The sequence below is a fragment of the Bos indicus x Bos taurus genome, chromosome 10, assembly GCF_003369695.1.
Source record: "Bos indicus x Bos taurus breed Angus x Brahman F1 hybrid chromosome 10, Bos_hybrid_MaternalHap_v2.0, whole genome shotgun sequence".
NCBI classification, from domain to species: domain Eukaryota; kingdom Metazoa; phylum Chordata; class Mammalia; order Artiodactyla; family Bovidae; genus Bos; species Bos indicus x Bos taurus.
In genome coordinates this window covers 55259742-55281767 of record NC_040085.1, presented here as the reverse complement: position 1 = coordinate 55281767, position 22026 = coordinate 55259742, and the positions used below count along the sequence as shown (strand labels likewise).

At 41.0% G+C, this 22026-nt stretch overlaps 1 protein-coding gene across 8 annotated transcripts in view; it reads right to left on the bottom strand.

Annotated features, from left to right (window-relative positions):
* The window catches only part of CEP152 (centrosomal protein 152), a 101838-nt gene extending 82881 nt beyond the window's left edge, over positions 1-18957 (bottom strand). For all 8 annotated transcript variants that reach the window (XM_027554060.1, XM_027554063.1, XM_027554062.1 and 5 more), the window contains exons 1-2: positions 18785-18957; positions 9695-9788 (exon numbers count right to left, since the gene is read on the bottom strand). In XM_027554060.1, the coding sequence (XP_027409861.1) occupies positions 9695-9781 (87 nt within the window). In that variant the 5' untranslated portion in view covers positions 9782-9788; positions 18785-18957. The remainder of the gene's footprint in view (positions 1-9694; positions 9789-18784) is intronic.
* Between the last annotated feature and the right edge of the window lie 3069 nt (positions 18958-22026).

Here is a 22026-nt window from a genome sequence, read left to right as displayed (position 1 = left end):
AGATATTCTTAAAATGCATATGGTAAAAGTTAAATAAAATTATCCTAAGAAATGTCTGAAAAGAATGCCCCAACTGTTAACAGAGTTTTGGTGAAGTCAAACTTGGGAATGGAATGGGGTATGTGAGGTGGGGAAGGGGGACACTTCTTCACCCACATACATATTTCTAACATTGAGTGGATTGTTTATTTGAAGGTGTTCTCAATACATTGGTTTCTCTAAAAATGAAGTAAGAGAAAACTATTCTATTCCAATGAAAAGTTATCTTGATGGAACTGATATTAACGATCAGGAGCTTGACTTATTGGCCACCTGCTCACATAGGTAACTGAAAAATCATTTTGTGAATTAGCCATATCAGAGTTGACCTAAAGATATAAAGAATAACAAACACTAAGAGAGAACACATCAGTATAGTAGGATACCACAATGGGACTCAAGAGAAAGGTGGCAAAGTGATTTTACAAGGACAAAATTCACAGAAAAAAGCACCTACGAGAACTTGAAGGAAAAAGACTGTACCCACATATAACACAGGGAATAAAACCAAAATAAATGTTTTATACTTAAATCAAATAAGGACTCCTATAAAGAAAAAACATTTTCTTCTAAACCTTCAATGAGGTTCAAGTACACAGCCTTATAATTCAGAAAAACCTTAATAGGAACATCTAAACAGTACAATTTCCACCCCCTCCCATAAAGATAGAAAAAGCTACACAATAATTAAGTAGTTCTTATAGCTTTCTTTGCAACACCACAAAATTAACAAAACTGGCATCCATGGAAGAAAATTAATTTGAGCATAAGCAATTAAGTTCCTCAAAATGCTTCTGGATCCATAGGTAAACTTGTCAAGCAGCAAAACATCCCTACTGTATCTAGTGTTTTAGAAAATATTTTACAAAATGTACTAACAATTTTAAATCATTTCATTCGCTTTCAAAAAATTTCTCAAGATCTTTGTTATAGCTGGGCTATAATCCTTGGCTCCATAACTTTGAGGACAGAGAGGTTAAATGAGCTTCCCAATAAGGCCATTCAGGAACAAAATACCACCTGCCCCAGGCTTCCATTCCTGGGATCAAAGGGTGCCCTCCTCATACAACTGTCAAATAGATTTTGCTTTTGAACCCTGTGCCATAAAACACAAAATTTTCATATCAACGTATGCGTGTTACCCAACAGAAAATTTTAGAAACTGTAAAATTTCCTCATTAAAGATCCACCCAACTACCAAATACAGATTCAAGAACAAAGTAACAATCCTTATAAACGGCAAGACCTAATTCCCCTTACTACTTCCAAATGTGGAAGTGATACTGTCTTTTGGTCGCAAATACAATCCTCTTAGTGGGATATGATTGAGTTATCAACTGAGTTTAATAATTAAAGAGATACTTTCCCTAGAAAAAAGATAATTTGCATTGCTAAGACCCCTACTGAAATGCATTTTAAACTAGTCTATAAAATCCTCTCCCTTTACTAGCTCGTGTGTTTGTTCCTGCAAAAATAAAAAAAAAAAATTATTTGAGGACATTTTACTCAAAGAACTTTAGCAACAAAACACTTTTACAATAATCTACAAAGAACAGCCAAAAAGCCTAGTTCAAGCAGAATGTAAAACAAGGAACATGTGAACCTTTTCTTAAGATTCTTCAGCTTAAATTAACTAAACAGACTGTCTTCAGAGTCTATAATCCTTGATATTCATGAAAGCAAGAGTTCTCAGATTACAAAGCATATAATACATCTTCTCCCCAGAGGACAGCAGCAAATGGAGTGGACAACATTCATCTGCCTTCTGAACAAGCTGCCCAACAAGTACACTGATGAACCGATTTTGATATTTTTAAATATGAATTGTGAAATAATGCTTTCATGGATACACACTAAGTAGAATCCGCATCTTAGCCTCAGAGCCAAGTTATTAATAAAAACATCCCTGAAAAGGCCCAATATGGGACTGACAAAGGGCCGAATAACTTGGCAGCTGGAGCTTTAGTCTATGAATTACACTACATGAAAAATTTTTTTAATCCTTTCCATTAGGTAAAACAAATTTTATAATCTTAGTAGGGAAGACTTTGCCTAGATTGCCACACATCTGTAAAAGAAACACGGCAACAACATTTATTAGACAAATATCAGCAACATTGCAAGTGACACAAAATAGAACTTTAGGCCTGGAAGGAACACCGGAGACCCTCCAAGCCAAATCTCTCCTACAGGTGAGCACAATGAGGCCGGGAGCAGGTGAGGGGCATGCCCACGAAAGCAAGAGTTACAGCCCCTGGGCCGGCAGGGGAACCTGAATCTCTCCATTTCCACTCCTATCTTCTACATGCCATTCAGTTGGCCACTGCAAGACATAGTCCTACCTGTTTGCATACAAGTGAGTGTCAGCCAGAGTTCAGTGTTTTTGTTCCCACTGTGACAGGTCCTGAAAAATACCTATATATTATGGGAAACACTTCAAAGGCACCATCTAGATAAAGTATTTGTTGTTGTTTAGTCGCTAAGTCATGTCTGACTCTTCTGTGACACTATGGACTGCAGCCTGCCAGGCTCCTCTGTCCATGGGATTTCCCAGGCAGTCCTACTGAGTGGGTTGCCATTTCCTTCTCCAGGGGAGCTTCCCGACCCAGGGACTGAATCCAGGTCTCCTCACTGGCAGGCAGATTCTTTATCACTGAGTCACCAGGAAAGTCCCAGATAAAGTGTAAGAAATTGCTAAAGGAAAACAAAATGTAATATGAACAACAACAAAAAAAACAGAATATGAACACTCCACTATTTGTTTCTTTGCTTCACTTAGGTGATGACAAGAAAATTGCACTAAATAAATCAAAGAATATAAAATGCAAACAAATGCTAGCTTTACAACTCCCCCTAGTGGAGACAAAACATCAAAAATGTATCCATAAGTAATCAAACAAGGCAGTTAAAAGTAGAAGAATGGCGTTGTGATGGAAACAGTCTTTAAACTATACCATTCCAAGCTCAATTGAGCTTACTATTCTCCAGAGAAGTACCTGTATTAAAACCAAGAGGGACTCAAATCTGTATTCCCAGGTACAAGTTTCTGTCTGCCATCTGCTACTCAAACCACTTATCTTTCTACTCAAGATCACTTTCCAGGTTTTGAATACATCATCACTAAGTGAATGATCATCAGCAAGTATTATCTTGATAAGCACAAATTACTAATTCCTTCTACCCCAAACCACAGGCTCCAAAATATATACCTGTGTGAGTTACAGTCGCTCAGTCGTGTCTGACTCTTTGCAACCCCATGGACTGTAGCCCACCAGGCTCCTCTGTCCATGGGGATTCTCCAGGCAAGAATACTGCAGCGGGTTGCCATTCCCTTCCCCAGGGGATCTTCCCAACCCAGGGATTGAACGCACATCTCCTGCACAGCAGGCAGATTCTCTACCACTGAGCCACAGGACAACCAAACAATAATCGCAGAACTACTTCTGGTGACACTGAAGAAAGTACACGCCAGCTCCAGCAAAATGGCAATCTACCTTAAAGCACATGTGGCTTTACCAGTAACTCTGGGGCTTTCAGCAACCATGACAACAACAGCAACAACTATATCTCTGTAATATTCCATGATGAAATTATATAGTGACTTTAGGTGGAAAATGTTTTGCAAAATCACACTGTTACATTTGTTGTTTAATTAACTTATATTAACTGCTTATATTAACTTATATTAACTGCTTATTTAACTTATATGCAGAGTACATCAAACGAAATGCTAGGCTGGATGAAGCACAAGCTGAAATCAAGACTGCCGGAAGAAACATCAATAACCTCAGATACACAGATGACACCACCCTTATGGCAGAAACCAAAGAACTAAAGAGCCTCTTAATTAAAGTGAAAGAGGAAGTGAAAAAGCTGGCTTAAAACTCAACATTCAGAAAATGAAGATCATGGCATCCGGTCCCATCACTTCATGGCAAATAGATGGGGAAACAATGGAAACAGTAACAGATTTTATTTTGGGGGGCTCCAAAATCACTGTAGATGATGATTGCAGCCATGAAATTAAAAGATGCTTGCCACTTGGAAGAAAAGCTATGACAAACCTAGACAACATACTAAAAAGCAGAGACATTACTTTGCCAACAAAGGTCCATCTACCCAAAGCTATGGTTTTTCCAGTATCATGTATGGATGTGAGAGTCAGATCATAAAGAAAGCTGGGTGCTGAAGAAGTAATGTTTTTAAACTGTGGTGTTGAAGACTCTTGAGAGTCCCTTGGACTGCAAAAGGAGATCAAACCAGTCAATCCTAAAGGAAATCAGTCCTGAATATTCATCGGAAGGACTGATGCTGAAGCTCCAATACTTTGGCCACCTGATGTGAAGAACTGACTCATTTGAAAAGACTCTGATGCTTAGAAAGATTGAAGGCAGGCGAAGAAGGGGACAACAGAGGATGAAATGGTTGGATGGCATCACTGACTCAATGGACATGAGTTTGAGCAGGCTCCAGGAGTTGGTGATGGACCGGGAAGCCTGGCGTGCTGCAGTCTGTGGGGTCGGAAAGAGTAGGACATGACTGAGCGACTGAACTGAACATTTACTGTTGTTGGTCAGTCAGCTAAGTTGTGACTGACTCTTTGTGACTCCATGAACTGTAGCACTCCAGGCTTCCCTGTCTTTCCAGTATGTCCCAGAGTTTGCTCAAACATATGTCAGTTGAGTCAGTGATACTATTGTTACATTATGAATGAGTTAAGCAAAGAGTTTTTGAATTCTTCTTCTATAGACCAGCTTTACAAGTAAAAATTGCCTAGAATACTCTGGATGAGGTCTACTTAGTTGCAAGAAGGATAGCTACATCAGTAGTTCTCAAAGTAATGAACTCCAATAAGTTGTGAGGAAAGAGTGATATGAATATTAACTGACATGATAGCATAGCTCCATCATATTCTCACCCTCCCTCGCCTGTACTCTAATCCACTCTGTTCACTGTATAAGAGGTGGAGCTTCCAGTGAAACCCTGGTGAGGCTGTGGGTTATACGCTTGTCTGCTATGCCTTGGAACACAATGGCCAAACTTTTGCCAATATACCATTCAGAACTGTGGCGATTCAGAGATGATTATGGTGCCTTACTTTTCTGAAAACTTCTTGGAGTTTTTCTTTTTTTTTTTTTCTCAAAATATGTGCTATCTGTGGTGGTCTGTGTCTTGAGATTCCACTGGTCCAACTGTCCTCTGAATATTGAAATCACTTTACTAAACTCTTTCCTTTTCCAAAGATTAAATGCACTTTCTCCATTTACTCTTCAACACAAACAAGGGAGGGAATAGAAACAGTAAAATCCAGAGCATCACTGTAGAGCTGCTAATTAGGATGGCATGGAGGCTGGAAGGTGACTGTGGCTTATTCACTGACTTATGGGCAAGTGTGGACAAAATCCCAGCTGATCCCAAAGTGTCAAAATCAAACGGCTTGGTAAAGCATGTTGTATCAGCAACTGGCCATTCATACGAGATGGTCAGAATCTCTAAGTGGTTATTGTGCCATTTACAGAGAGGGAAATCTCACAAGTCCTTAGCAAAGTAGCCCATGAGACAGATATGGCCTGCCTGGGACATCTTTAGGAATGTAAGCATTCCCCCTACACAAATGAACTGAATACAAAGTGATTCAGTTTGTAATGCACTGTGCATTAGCCGTGTATGTGTGTGTGCTGCTCAGTCATGCCTGACTCCTCGCAGCCTCATGGACTGTAGCCCGCCAGGCTCCTCTGTCCATGGGATTTTCCAGGCAAGAACACTGGAGTGGATTGCCATTTCCCTCTCCAGGGAATCTTCCTAACCCAGGGATCAAACCTGCATATCCTGCATTGGCAGGCAGCCCTGGGAAGCCCACTGCTAACACTCTAATCTTCCTGGCAATCCCAAAGCAATCCCAACCAGGCAGGCATGAAAAGATTATTCTCTTTTTTTAACTTCTTAAGACTTTAAACTATTCTGCTACTTGTAGGGTCAGGGAGACTGAGGAGGTAGAAAGGTTTCTGGTATAAAATGAACTTAGGTTTGATCAGGTGATTTATTATTTTTAACTCGCCATGACAAAGCTGGAATCAAGACTGCCAGGAGAAATATCAATAACCTCAGATATGCAGAACCCACTCCAGTGTTCTTGCCTGGAGAATCCCAGGGACGGGGGAGCCTGGTGGGCTGCCATCTATGGGGTCACACAAAGTCGGACACGACTGAAGCGACTTAGCAGCAGCAGCAGCAGCAGATACGCACATGACACCACCCTTATGGCAGAAAGCAAAGAAGAACTAAAGAGATTCTTGATTAAAGTAAAAGAAAGTGAAAAAGCTGACTTAAAACTCAACATTCAGAAAATGAAGATCATGACATCCAGTCCCATCACTTCATGGCAAATAGATGGGGAAACAATGGGAACACTAACAGACTTTGGGGGCTCCAAAATCACTGTAGATGATGATTGCAGCCATGAAATTAAAAGACGCTTGCTTCTTGGAAGAAAAGCTATGACAAACCTAGACGGCATATTAAAAAGCAGAAACATTACTTCACCAACAAAGGTCCGTCTAGTCAAAGCTACGGTTTTCCCAGTACTCATGTGTGGATGTGAGAGTTGGACTATAAAGAAAGCTGAGCGCCAAAGAATTGATGCTTTTGAACTGTGGTGTTGGAGAAGACTCTTGAGAGTCCCTTGGACTGCAAGGAAATCCAACCAGTCCATCTTAAAGGAAATCAGTCCTGAATATTCACTGGAAGGACTGATGCTAAAGCTGAAACTTCAATACTTTGACCACCTGATGCGAAGAACTGACTCATTGGAAAAGACCCTGATACTGGGAAAGATTGAAGGTAGGAGGAGAAGGGCAGAGGATGAGATGGCTGGATGGCATCACCGACACAATGGACATGAGTTTGAGTAGGCTCTGGGAGTTGGTGATGGACTGGGAAGCCTGGCGTGCTGCAGTCCATGGGGTCACAAAGAGTTGGACATGACTGAGCGATGAAACTGACCAACTGATGACAAAATATATATATGGCTGAATTTTTAGAAAAATTCTAAATTTTATTTTTTGCTAAAATTCTAACCTTTCTTCTTCCTTTGCAGCTGTTTTTTTAAAAAGGTAAAATACTTATTAATAAATATGAAACACTTTTTATTAACATTTGGATAACATTTAACATTCATTAACATATGGATGACATTTATTATCCATAGTAATCATGTTACAAAGTTAGCTAGCTATTTTCTTCTACTGTGCTAGAAACAATTACTCTCAAATACTTAACCTCTTAAGATCACCTTTTCCTCTGGAAATTCCCTACTCCAGCACATAATCTATCAAAGAATGATCCCAATGGCTATCTTCTATATCATCTAGAATTAACTGTCTCCTTAATCAATACTGCGTTTAAAACTTTCACCACACAATACACCTGGCAGTAAGTTCTCTCTAATATCCTACCCACCATTTCCAATGAAAAAAATCACCTGTCAGGATTATTTTTTCTCTTCTTTAAAGTCTAGTATAATAATTACTCAAACTGATCCTCTCAAGAATCCCAGTAGCTAAATTCCAGTGAACTACCAAGGCCATCAAGGTCATGAAAACCTCATGCTGTGAGTTCAAAAAGTAACAGAAAACCCTCAACCCCATCTCTGCCACAACAATCGTTGTGAAGGCCCCTATCAAAATCTGGAAACCCTGGCAAAGGTCACAAACTCTAATGCCCTTGGCGACTTAGCAGAGAATTTACAAGAGTGAAGCTAATGGGTTCAAGGGCACAAGTTCATGTTTTGTTTTGTTTTGTTTTGTTTGGGGGTTGGGGGCACCATGGCCGGCTGGAATGGGAGAGCCACTGCTCAGCTCCAGCCCGCCTACTACTGTGTGCAGAAACAGGCCACATGTGGCCTATTTCAAGACAGGCCAGATACTCTGGACTGCTACATGAAATTCTCCAATCTTTAAATTTAGATTCAATTTTTCAAAAACACTGTGCAAACAAACAACACATATCTATAGACAAAATCCACCAAGCTGCCAGCTTTGTCTCTACCCTAATGCTATTGCCAGCCATGTGGGCAACTGACCCCATTCATTGCTTCCGATTAATACAAATGGTCCATGGTAACTACTAAAAATGATTATTTTACATATTGGGAAAGGGGTCATATCATGGAAGCAATCTAAGTGTCCACTGACAGATGAATGGTTAAAGAAGATTTATACAATGGTATATATACACAATGGAATATTAGCCAAAAAAAGAATGAAATAATGCCATTTGCAGCAACATGGATGGATCTAGAGATTATCATACTAAGTGAAGCAAGTCAGATGGTAAAAGACAAACATAATATCGCTTATATGTAGAAGCTAAAAAAATGATACAAAGGAATTTACAAAATAGAAATAGACCCACAGACATAGAAAACAAACTTATGTTTACCAAAGGGGAAAGGTGAGGAGGAATAAATTAGGAGTTTGGGATTAACATATATACACTACTATATGTAAAAGCAATAACCAAACAGGGGCCTCTTGTATAAAACAGAGAACTGTATTTAACATCTTATAATAACCTACAATGAAAAAGAATCTAAAAAAGAATCTAAGTATCTAAAAAGATAAATAAATCACTTTGCTGTACACCTGAAACTAACACAACATTGTAAGTCAACTATAATGAATAAAAAATTTAAAAAACACTTGAAAGAAAAAAAGAAAATGGGTCAGATCAACATTCAGTACAATAACCTGTTATTATAGTCAATCAAGAAATCTGACTCAAACTAAAAACAATCATAACCATCAAACTGATTCCCACCGGCTGCTACTATTACTACTGGGCCAAGTATAAACACACTTACTCCTTTTCTCCTTAAATCTATTCGCCCAACACAGCACTCAGAAAGATCTTTCAAATATATAATCAGACATCACTTCCCTGCTTAAAATCCTCCACTGGCTTCCCACTACCGCTAGAAAAAAATACAAACATCTTCCCATGACATCCCATGATCTGGCACCTCTTCACCTGCCTCCACCACTAACCCCTTGCTCACACAATCCCAACACCACAGCCTTCTGGCTATTTCACAGATATGGAGGTTTCTCTTCTCAATTTCCAGGCTTAACACTTGTATCTTGGCCTAGAGTACTCCTTCTGGGCTTCAGTATCTCTGCTTCATCTCATGACTCAAGGCTCAGCTCAAACATTTCCTCCTCCAAGGGACCTTCCCAACTGGTTCCCAGACGGCTGCCTTAATATCACTATATTTTGTTTCCCTATCATTTATCAGTGCTAAATTATCACTCACACAAATTACTTGTTTATCATCTGCCTCCACTTAGGATGTGGAATACCTTGCTGACTTGCCCATGCAAGTATATCTCTGCCTCCAAGATCAACCACTACCTCCTAAATGAAAAGATCTTAAAGAATCTAACCATTTAACTGATGGCATCATACACAGTTGTGTTTTATTCTTGTCTCAAAAAAAGGAAGCATTCCACTCATCTACCATTTAAAATGCCAATCAAGTTTCAGGGTAGGGGAAAAGAAGAACTATAAATCCTTTGAAATGACACAAAATTATACAATTTTGGTTAGAATATAAAATTGTTTAAGATTGGGCTTAGAATTTTTCTTCTGAGTAACTTACCTCTTTCTCCCTTTCATAGTCTTCTTTGTCAAATTCTTCGTCTTCATTTTGTGTCTGCAGGGCCACACTGCCAAAGTCTAGTGACATGGTCCTTCTGCAGGAACAAAAAGATGCTTAGTTTTTAAACAGCCCACAAAAACTACTGCAAAGCAAACTACATAAGAGATGCCATACACAAAAAGACAGCTGTGTAGCTGGGGAGAAGCTATATGTAACTCGCGCATGACAAGTGATCAGTATCCCAAATATCAATATAAAGAGAGTCCTTACAAATTAAATCATGATTCACAGAAAATAGGTATTATAACAGAAACTCATAAAAAGATGAAAAAATACCAAAAGCTAATAAACCTATGACTAGACCTTTCTTGTGGTCTGGAAAACATAACTCAAAACAGTAAGATTTTTGTCCACAGACAAAAATAATAATAAACCATAGATACGCCCAAACATAACAATTTTAAGAATACACTCAAAGTTTCTAATTTGATGTATTAAATATGACACAGGTAGGATCCACCACAATTTGTTTCATTATTTTTTAAATATTCATTTGGCTGTGCTAGCTGTGGCATGTGGGATCTAGTTCCCTGACCAGGGATCGAACCTGAGCCCCCTGCAGTGGGAGAATGGAATCTTAACCACTGGACCACCAGGGAAGTTCTTATTTCATCTTTTGAATATCACCAGTACAAATGCCATGTTTTTCAGAAAGAGAGCCACTATATGCTGTGTTAATGACTGCTACCCAAAAAAACATTTACAACCTGGCAAACTCCACAGAGCACACAACAAAAATGTGTTAAATGTCCTGCTCTTAAGCTTGATCAAATCAGGTTCTAGCAAAAAGTACTCAGGAAAAACATAAGTGAAGGATGTGAAGCTATACCACTGTCCAAAAGCAACAGCAAGTGTTCCCTGGAGAATGGTCACTGCTGTGGCAGTAGGAGATGGGTTTTCAAGTACTTACGGTCAAAATACGGCTGATGGCTCAAATAATACTTAGGAATCCTAATAGTCCACAGAACCTACCCAGAATTTCAAAGCTCTGAAGAATCCTGACCAAAAAGCAGGCAGGCGTCATCAATTACACGGCCTAATACTGCCCTCTATTCAGTCCACTCGTGTGTGTGCCAGTGAAATGCACTTTGATGTGAGCCTGGGCCACAGCTCATGGACTGCACTTTTCAGGCTCTAAACTGTCATTAAATTGAAAGTGAAATGAGAAGCAGAGACTGGCAATCCAAACACATTTTACCATGAAGAACTTAGCTCCTGCATGTTAACAGTTGAGGACTAAGATCACAAACTTGTATGTAAGCCATGTAAGCTACTTTTATGTAGCTTTACAGCAAAAGCTATTCCACTTCATCAGATTAAAGGTGCCCTTGATTGTATAACAGTTTCGTTTGTACTGCTAAGAAAAAGATGTGGCCAATTAAATTATGACAAATCATTAATTTTAAAATGAGGTCCAACTTTGCAGATGTTAAAATATGAAAAGAAGGGAGCTCGCTGGCAGTCCAGGGGTGAAGACTCAGTGCTTTCACTGCTGTGACCCAGGTTCAATTCCTGGTCAAGGAACTAAGATTCTGTCAGCTGTGGGGAGCAGCCTTTAAGAAAAACATGAAAAGAAAATGTGCACATTAGAATAGATGAAATATGATTTTACACATGAACACAAATACAAATTTCAACGCTGATAATTCCCATAAGTCAAATTTTGTTTGTTTTTCAAGGACTGAATAGTATTTCTTGGCCAAGCTCTAATTTGTGGTTCACCTTCTTTACTCCTCTCCTCTCTGGTCCCTACAACCACCACATTCATTTCAACTTTAGGAATTCAAACTCCTCATGTCAACAAACCCTTCCAGCCTCTGCTTCTTAGACGAGAACTGCTCCTGTGCCAGGGCAACACAGAGGAAGGGACACGCACCCCTGTTCACTGAGAGGGAAAACAGACACTGAGGGTTCTCCACTCAGCAGCTACAAGAACCCTCTGTATACCAGCAGAAGATGGAGACCTGACTATGGGGCCGAGGCTAGAGTTTAGCTGAAGTGGTAAGGGGAAAACACGCACACAAGCAAGCTCATGTCTCCAGGGACTTTACTTCAGGTGAACATCAAGTTCACTAAAGACAGTAGAAATACTATAGATAACAGATAATGAATTATTATAGATAATAGATAATGAAAGTACAACCCCCTTTAAATCCTGGCACCTTAAAAGAAATGTAGTTAAGCTGGACCTTAAAGACTGATTTGTCCAGACAGATATAATCTTTCCTGCTTCTAATTTTTATATTTTCCACCTTTTCCTGAATTTTATACTTAAACCCAGAATACAAAATTTGGATTAACTTCTCTTTTATTAGGTAAAAGGAGAGAAGGTTTTGTTTTGGGGGTGATTTTTACCCTTCACTAACCTGCCATCAACTCCTGCTGAACACTGAAAAAGAACGTTGAGATTTACAAGAGCCTGTTGCTAAATATAGCTATTAAAAAAAAAAAAAAACTACTTTTTCTCGAAGAGTTAATAATAGATAAGTGAATTCTACAAGGTACTTCCAAGTGAAGAAAATGTAAAAGACACAACTGTCTTTTTCTGAATGGTGTTTTAAATCCAAACCATATCATAAAGAAGAAATTTTTGAAACCATCTGAAAGAATAAATCTCCACTGGGGAAGAAAAGGTACAAATTAGCTTTCCTTCTGAAAAGTGCAAACTGTCAGAGACCATAAGAAACTGTTTTAGGCATAAAAGTATATTTGATAAACTTACTTTGGCATTGAAAAAAAATGACTAAAAAGATAATTAGTGTTTTAATTAAAATGTAAAATAAAAGCTAATGTGTTTCTTCTGCATAGTAATCATATACTAATTACCTCTACCAGAGGCTTTAATATTCAGAACAATAAAAGAAGTTGCTTTAAAAAAAACAGCAAGATAATAAATTCAGAAGCCATAAAGAGGAAAAACTTGACAGAAACTTCACCAGAAAAAAAAAAAAAAAAATTTGTATGTAGCAAAAACAATCATTAGCAAGTCAAATATGTTTATATTTATATATATATATATATATATAAAGATAAAATAATAGTAATGAGAAAAATACTTGCAAAATGTAAGACAAAGTACCAAAATACAATTCCCACAAAGAAATGAGAAAGAGGACTTCCCTGGTGGTACAGTGGATAAGGATCTGCCTGCCAGTGCAGGGCACATGGGTTCAATTCCTGGTCCAGGAAGATTCCACAGGCTGCCAAGCAACTACACCCATGGGCCACAACTACTGAAGCCTGCGCTCTGCCACAAGAGGAGCCCCCACAACGAGAGAAAGCCCGTGCACAGCAACGGAGACCCAGCACAGACAAAAAAGAAATCAAACAGCTCAGACTAAAATGGACAACTGATGAAACATGGTATTCAACCACTACTGGAAAACTTCCCTTACACCTAGTGGTGGCTATTTTATAGGAAATAGGCATCCTCATCAATTGCTGATGAAAGTGTGAATTGGGGACACTGTCTTGAAAACTCAATATATCAAAAAGAGCATTTGCCCTAGCAAAAGTACTTCTGAATAAATTTGGCATCAGTGCGTCACTAATAAAAATAATGAAGGATTTCTCTATACTTTAATCATTAAAAAAAATCAAGATGCAGAGTATGTGTACAGGACTTTTTTTTTAGTAGCAAGCTGGTTAATACTTTCTTCTTAAGTAACTTCTTTTCTGAACCTATTACCAAGACTGTTCTGTCATATGTCCCACTTAGTACTCATCTGGTTGTCCCTGGTTGTTTTCTTTTCCCTCCTTGCAATGACAAAGATCAATGGATGTTTAATTGCACGAAATATTAAAAAGCTAAAGCAGCATTGTTTTTGCCTCATCTTATAGGCACTCTAAAGGCAGAATTATTAAACTCTATCTCCCGCACACTTTACACAAGTGAGGCACCCAACCAATACTTATTTTGTTTTACAAGTAACTTTTTGTACTATTTTTTTTAATTTTTATTTGAATATAGTTGCTAAAAAGCAGACACATTATTGTGCCAACAAACATCCGTCTACTCAAAGCTATAGTTTTTCCAGTACTCATGTATGGATGTGAGAGTTGGACTATAAAGAAAGCTGAACACCGAAGAATTGATGCTTTTGAACTGTGGTGCTGGAGAAGACTCTTGAGAGTCCCTTGGACTGTAAAGAGATCCAACCAGTCCATCCTAAAGGAAATCAGTCTGAATATTCTTTGGAAGGACTGTAGGTAAAGCTGTAACTCCAATACCATGGCTACCTGATGTGAAGAACTGACCCACTGGAAAAGACCCTGATGCTGGGAAAGATTAAAGGTAGGAGGAGAAGGGGACAACAGAGGATGAAGTGGTTGGATGGCATCACCAACTCAATGGACATGAGTTTGAGTAGGCTCTGGGAGTTGGTGATGGACTGGGAAGCCTGGTGTGCTGCAGTCCGTGGGGTCACAAAGAGTTGGACACGAATGAGCAACAGAACTGACTGAACTACAGTGTTAAATCAGTGAATGAGATATATCTCCCTTTTTTTTTTCTTCCCATTTAGGTCACCACAGAGCACTCAGTAGCCTTTCCTGTGCTATTCAATAGGTTCTCATTAGTTATCTATTTTATACATAGTATCAATAACGTACATATGTCAAGTCTGAATCTCCCAATTCATCCCACCCACCCCCCTTTTCCTCTTGGTATCCATAGGTTTTTTCTCTAAATCTGTGTCTCTACTTTGGCTTTGTAAATAAGATCAATTATACCAATTTTTTTCAGATTCCATATTTATGCACTAATAAAGGAGTACATCAAGGCTGTATATTGTCACCCTGCTTATTTAACTTATATGCAGAGTACATCATGAGAAATGCTGGGCTGGAAGAAGCACAAGCTGGAATCAAGATTGCTGGGAGAAATATCAATAACCACAGATATGCGGATGACACCACTCTTATGGCAGAAAGTGAAGAGGAACCAAAAAGCCTCTTGATGAAAGTGAAAGAGGAGAGTGAAAAAGTTGGCTTAAAGCTCAACATTCAGACAACGAAGATCATGGCATCTGGTCCCATCACTTCATGGGAAATAGATGGGGAAATAGTGGGAACAGTGTCAGACTTTATTTTGGGAGGCTCCAAAATCACTGCAGATGGTGACTGCAGCCATGAAATTAAAAGACGCTTACTCCTTGGAAGGAAAGCTATGACCAACCTAGATAGCATATTGAAAAGCAGAGACATTACTTTGCCAACAAAGGTCCATCTAGTCAAGGCTATGGTTTTTCCAGTGGTCATGCATGGATGTGAGAGTTGGACTGTGAAGAAAGCTGAGCGCCGAAGAATTGATGCTTTTGAAGTGTGGTGTTGGAGAAGACTCTTGAGAGTCCCTTGGACTGCAAGGAGATCCAACCAGTCCATTCTAAAGGAGATCAGTCCTGGGTGTTCTTTGGAAGTACTGATGCTGAAGCTGAAACTCCAAAACTTTGGCCACCTCATGTGAAGAGTTGACTCATTGGAAAAGACTCTGATGCTGGGAAGGATTGGGGGCAGGAGGAGAAGGGGACGACAGAGGATGAGATGGATGGATGGCATCACCGACTCAATGGACGTGAGTTTGAGTGAACTCCGGGAGTTGGTGACGGACAGGGAGGCCTGGCGTGCTGCAATTCATGGGGTCGCAAAGAGTCGGACACGACTAAGCGACTGAACTGAAATGAACTGTAACGATATTTGCTTTTCTCTTTCTGACTTACTTCACTCTCTATGACAGTCTCTAGGTCCATACAGTGAAGAAGGCAATGGCACCCCATTCCAGTACTCTTGCCTGGAAAATCCCATGGATAGAGGAGCCTAGTAGACTGTAGTCCACGGGGTCGCTAAGAGTCGAACACGACTGAGTGACTTCCCTTTCACTTTTCACTTTCATGCATTGGAGAAAGAAATGGCAACCCACTCCAGTGTTCTTGCCTGGAGAATCCCAGGGACAGGGGAGCCTGGTGGGCTTCCATCTATGGGGTCGCACAGAATCGGTCACGACTGAAGTGACTTAGCAGCAGCAGCAGCAGCAGGTCCATACAACCAGTATTTGTTGAATGAACATTGCTCTATACAGATGCATTTTTTCAATAAAAATTTTACCAGGTTTTTGTCTGCCAGATGCCAGATGTATCTAAAACATCACATCAGCCATGGAAAGCTCACAGTCCCTTAGGGAAACAATGATACAAATAATTATAATAATGCTGCTGTTGCTATTTAGTCCCTAAGTCACTATGGACTCTTTGCAGCCCCATGACTGTAACCCACCAGGATCCTCTGTCCATAATTTCCCAGGCAAGAACACGGGAATGGGTTGCCATTTCCTTCTCCGGGGAATTATGATACCTTGTCAAGGCTGCATATTGTCACCCTGCTTATTTAACTTATATGCAGAGTACATCATGAGAAACACTGGGCTGGAAGAAGCACAAGCTGGAATCAAGATTGCTGGGAGGAATATCAATAACTTCAGATATGTAGATGACACCACCCCTATGGCAGAAAGTGAAGAGGAACTAAAAAGCCTCTTGATGAAAGTGAAAGAGGAGAGTGAAAAAGCTGGCTTAAAGCTCAACATTCAGAAAACTAAGATTATGGCATCTGGTCCCATCACTTCATGGGAAATTGATGGAGAAACACTGGAAACAGTGTCAGACTTTATTTTGGGAGGCTCCAAAATCACTGCAGATGGTGATTGCAGCCATGAAATTAAAGATGTTTACTCCTTGGAAGAAAAGTTATGACCAACCTAGATAGCATATAGAAAAGCAGACGTTACTTTGCTGACAAAGGTCCATCTAGTCAAGGCTATGGTTTTTCCAGTGGTCATGTATGGATGTGAGAGTTGGACTGTGAAGAAAGCTGAGCACTGAAGAATTGATGCTTTTGAAGTGTGGTGTTGGAGAAGACTCTTGAGAGTCCCTTGGACTGCAAGGAGATCCAACCAGTCCATTCTAAAGGAGATCAGTCCTGGGTGTTCATTAGAAGGACTGATGCTAAAGCTGAAACTCCAATACTTTGGCCACCTCATGTGAAGAGTTGACTCACTGGAAAAGACCCTGATGCTGGGAGGGATTGGAGGCAGGAAGAGAAGGGTACGACAGAGGATGAGATGGCTGGATGGCATCACCGACTCGATGGACATGAGTTTGGGTAAACTCCAGGAGTTGGTGATGGATAGGGAGACCTGGCGTGCTGCGATTCATGGGGTTGCAAAGTGTCGGACATGACTGAGCGATTGAACTGAACTGATAACAAATCCTGTAATAGAGAAAGTACACAGCACAAAATAACTATGCCTAAGAAGAAAAGAAGGCTGAAAAAAGTTTCATAGAAAGAAAAGCTTTAGATTAGAAATAGATCTTAAAGGACACAGCATGGCTGTAAGTGGTTTAGAAAGAGGGTACTCATTCAAACAACCTGGGGCAAGGTTTTGGCTCACCTGCTTATCAGCTGTGCAAACTTGCACAACTGGTTCCATTCTTCATTAATAAAATAGGGTTTTATTTAATAAAAGCTGTACTATTTCAAAGATTGGTTATGAGGATCCACAAGATTTGTGTATGTAAAGTGCCCTATAGTGTGTGTCAATCAATACATTTTAGTTTTGTTTTTTATATAACATGTTACTGATGAATACAACTCTACCAGCTACAAAAGATGTTAAACAAATGGACAGCATTCAGTATATCTGAGAAAAGGTGAGTGGCCCTGTGTGTGAAACCCTACTTCAAATAATGCAACTTTTTCTGTGATAAAAATAACACTTGCTTCAAGATGCCCCCCCAATCCTGTTCCTTCATGAATTTAGTCACTCTGACACTTTATGTCTTTATTTCTTGTACTTTTCTTATGGTTTCAATTTCAACTCATTTAGTTGAGTGCATTCACATGTAGGAAGTGCATATACATTGTCTCTCATTGTGAAGGATATGGTAAAATTCAGATTAAATCAGACTCAGTTCATGGCTGTAAGACAGAAAAGGCTAAGTGCCACAAAAGTGGTTTTTAAGTGCCCTGCTGCTGCTAAATCGCTTCAGTCGTGTCCAACTCTGTGCGACACCCATAGACGGTAGCCCACCAGGCTCCCCCGTCCCTGGGATTCTCCAGGCAAGAACACTGGAGTGGGTTGCCATTTCCTTCTTCAATGCAAGAAAGTGAAAAGTGAAGTCGCTCAGTCGTGTCTGACTCTTAGCGACGCCATGGACTGCAGCCTACCAGGCTCCTCCATCCATGGGATTTTCCAGGCAAGAGTACTGGAGTGGGGTGCCATAATGCTACTTACTTGCTTATATGTTAGCTTCAAGAATGGAAACAGCCAGAGAACATTAGTCTGTTTCAGACTTGCAACATACTAAGGCTTAGGAGGCCTGTTTTATTCATTCAGCAATTACTTGCAAGCACTGTTCAAGATTACAAAGTTTATCAGGACTTGATGTAAGAACAGAAAACAGACATAAAGGCTAATGACAATAACCTGTGACCAGTACTAAGGACAACAGCTTGAACAAATACATTCAGGGTGCCCAGAGGATGCTACGAGTAGGGAACCACAGGCTGAACGAAGAATAAGCCAAGTCCTTACCAAGGAACTCCGTTTGGCTTCAACTATGGCACAACAAACAGCTACCGCGAGACCGAAGGACCACGGAGCCCAGGATGCCTGGGGCTGCTGGCTTGGGCTTCCAGGTCACCTGCACTCGGTCGACACACGTGTACAGAGCACCCACTGTGAGCCAGGCACAGCGCCGGGTAACCACGGCGGGGGTCCCCAGGGCAGGGTCTCGGGGTTACCCTAGCAGTCTGGAGGAAGCGAGGATGCTTCCCAAACGTCATTTCTAAATAGGAACTTGAGATCTGGCTAACACTTCAAAGCCAAAGGCGGAGCCCCGACACCCGCAAACAATTCACCACACCGGGATTTGGAGAGGGAGGAGATCAGTCCTCCGGGAAGCCTCAACCAGGATCCCAAGGACCCCGCACCTCCTCCTATCCCAGCCCCAAACCCAGCCAAGAAGCGAAACTCACCGGAGGCCACGGATGCTGTCACAACGGTGACACTCAAGCTCCAGAGGAACACCACCTTCTAGGAAATACTTCTCCCGGGCTCTAACCCGCTAGCGTCTTCCTACTCACAACCGAGCCCACTGAGCCCCGAGCCCATTGAGGAACAGCCGCTTCCTTCAATTGCAGTCTAGACGCGGGCCTGGTGGGCGGGGTTATGCCGGCTCGGGACGGGGCATAGAAGCGGAAGTCTCCGCCTTTTTCAAGCTAGATTGAGAAATCCGCCCGCAGTTGCAAACATTACACGGCTGTTTAAAAGCGGGCGCCAGAGGTGGCGGGAAGTTCCTCCTGTGTACCTATTGGTGGATTCCTGAGCCAATTACGAAAGTGTTGACTCTAGAGAGGGCGGGCTTATCAGTTACTTAGAGACGCCCAAGCACCTAGCCTTCATTGGCGCGGAGGAACTGGTCTCGCCCCAACTCCTTGCCCCTCACTTCACCATCTGGTGCAGTGTCTCGCGCCCACTACGCTCCCCACGCCTGAATTCCAATTGCAACAGAATCCCTCACTTTGCCCAACCTTAGAGATTTTCGCATTTACCCGATTCTCTCAGGTGATGGGTGCCTGCTTCCCCATCACCTTAAAAGCCTGAGTCTTCTTGCTTACTAGGTCCCGCCTTGTTTGAATGTGTGTTTCTTTACTGATGAAATGACATATTTTCCACGTTTATTTACTACCTGAATTTCCTCTAGTGTGAATGTTCTTGTCACTTAATATTGTTCTTCAGTCGCCAAGTCATGTCTGACTCTGCAGCATGCCAGGTATCCCTGTTAACCTGTTCTGTTATTTATTTAATTGGAGGCTAATTACTTTACAGTATTGTAGTGGTTTTGCCATAAATTGACATGAATCATCCATGGGTGTACATGTGTTCCCCATCCTGAACCCCCCCTCCCACCTCCCTCCCCATCCCATCCCTCAGGGTCATCCGAGTGGACCAGCCCTGAGCACCCTGTCTCATCCATGGAACCTGGACTGGTGATCTATTCACATATGATAATATACATGTTTCAATGCTATTCTCTCCAATCATCCCACCCTCTCCTTCTCCCACAGAGTCCAAAAGTCTTTTTTTACATCTGTGTCTCTTTCTCTGTCTCCCATATAGGGTCATTGTTACCATCTTTCTAAATTCCATATATATGCGTTAATATACTGTATTGGTGTTTTTCTTTCTGACTTCACTCTGTATAATAGGTTCCAGTTTCATCCACCTCATTAGAACTGATTCAAATGCACTCTTTTTAATAGCTGAGTAATATTCCATTGTGTATATATACCACAGCTTTCTTATCCATTCGTCTGCCTATGGACATCTAGGCTGCTTCCATGCCCTAGCTATTGTAAACAGTGCTGCGATGAACATTAGGGTACACGTGTCTCTTTCAATTCTTAACCTGTTCTTTTAAGACTGTGCAGCCCAGTGTGCAGTAAAGCTCTCTACTGTGTCTAACCTCCTGGGATAAATGGTTCCAGTGAATTATCAAGGAGGGAGCTAGTAGCAGCAGATTCACACATCCTTTTTAACCCTTTCCCATATATATTAGTATGGAGTAAAAGGACTGTTAAAGGTTGCTCATAACCTGACTAGCTGCCTCTTGCTACCTCCACCATCCCACCCCTGATGCCTATACTGACCCCTGTAACCCAAGCATAAGGGTCTGGCACATAATAGGTACTTAATCCATAGCAACAGGTGAGTGAAATCTCTGGCCAGGCTGCCCCTGATTCCCAGAGTGGTATTGTTTTGCTTATTTCTTTCACCTCTACTGAGTTGCCCACTTCCCCCCCTACTCAGTCTTCAAGATAGAGGAGTACCTCCTCTGAAGTCTTTCATGACACACGCCTCCCTTCCTCGGTAGAAATGATCTTTCTCCATTCTGCACACAGTGTACATCTCTTACTATAATCCTTACTATCTACTATAGTCAGTTGCTATGTGATTGTTTCACTAAGTCCAACAACATCTAAAGGCACTACTTTGCTTTGTGGCCCCTGGTAGGCAATCAAAATAAATTTGATTAATGAGTAAATGAATGAACAAATAAAATGAAGTCTTTTTGTTTCAGAAAAAGCAAATAAAAGGCATTCAGGTAAATGGCAGTTGTTGAAATCTGAGCCAAGGTGTGTAAGAACTAGGCTTTATGGGCTTTCCACGTCTCACCACAGTCCATCAGCAAGGTGCTTGTAATGTCCCAAGTTAAGGGTTAAGATGAAATGTTACAGCAAGGATGCTAAATGATCCCTATCCATAAATAGCTATTTCTTAGATGGAAGGGAAAAAAAAAAAAAACATGTTAAGGGAGAGGAAGCACATGAAGGGACAGTGTTTATTATCTCTTACATAGTGCTTTACACATTGATAACTTCTTTTACAGACACTCATTTTTCCTCACAACAATCCTGTGAGGGGCTAGTACAGGTTTTAGGATACTGTTCAACGGTAGAAGAAACTGACCAAAAAAATAATAATAATTAAGTGACTTGTTCAAGGTTACACAGTTCATGTGAAACAGACAGAATTTGAATCCAACTCCTTTATCCCGAAATCCAGATCTCATCACTATATATAAAAGTGAAACTTACACACTTAAAAGACAAAAGATGAAAAACAAAGAATGTCAGAGCTCCCTGCCTCTAAAAATGGATTTGAGTGGAGCTATGGACGTATTCGGAGAAGGTAACAGCATCCCACTCCAGTACTCTTGCCTGGAAAATCCCATGGACGGAGGAGCCTGGTAGGCTTCAGTCCATGGGGTCACTAGGAGTCGAACACGATGGAGCGACTTCACTTTCACTTTTCACTTTCATGCATTGGAGAAGGAAATGGCAACCCACTCCAGTGTTCAGTGTTCTTGCCTGGAGAATCCCAGGGACGGGGGAGCCAGGTGGGCTGCCGTCTATGGGGTCACACAGAGTCGGACACGACTGAAGCGACTTAGCAGCAGCAGCATGGACATATTATGGGCTTCCCAGGTGGCGCTAGCGGTAAAGAACATGCCTGTCAATGCCAGACTTGTTAAGAGATGAAGGTTGGAACCCTGGGTCAGGAAGATCCTCTGAAGAAGAGCATGGCAAACCATTCCCAATATACCTGCCTAGAAAACCCCATGGACAGAGGAGACTGGTGGGCTGTAGTCCAAAGGGTCACACAGAGTCAGATACGAATGAGGTGACTTAGCACCAACACGTGCATGGACATATTA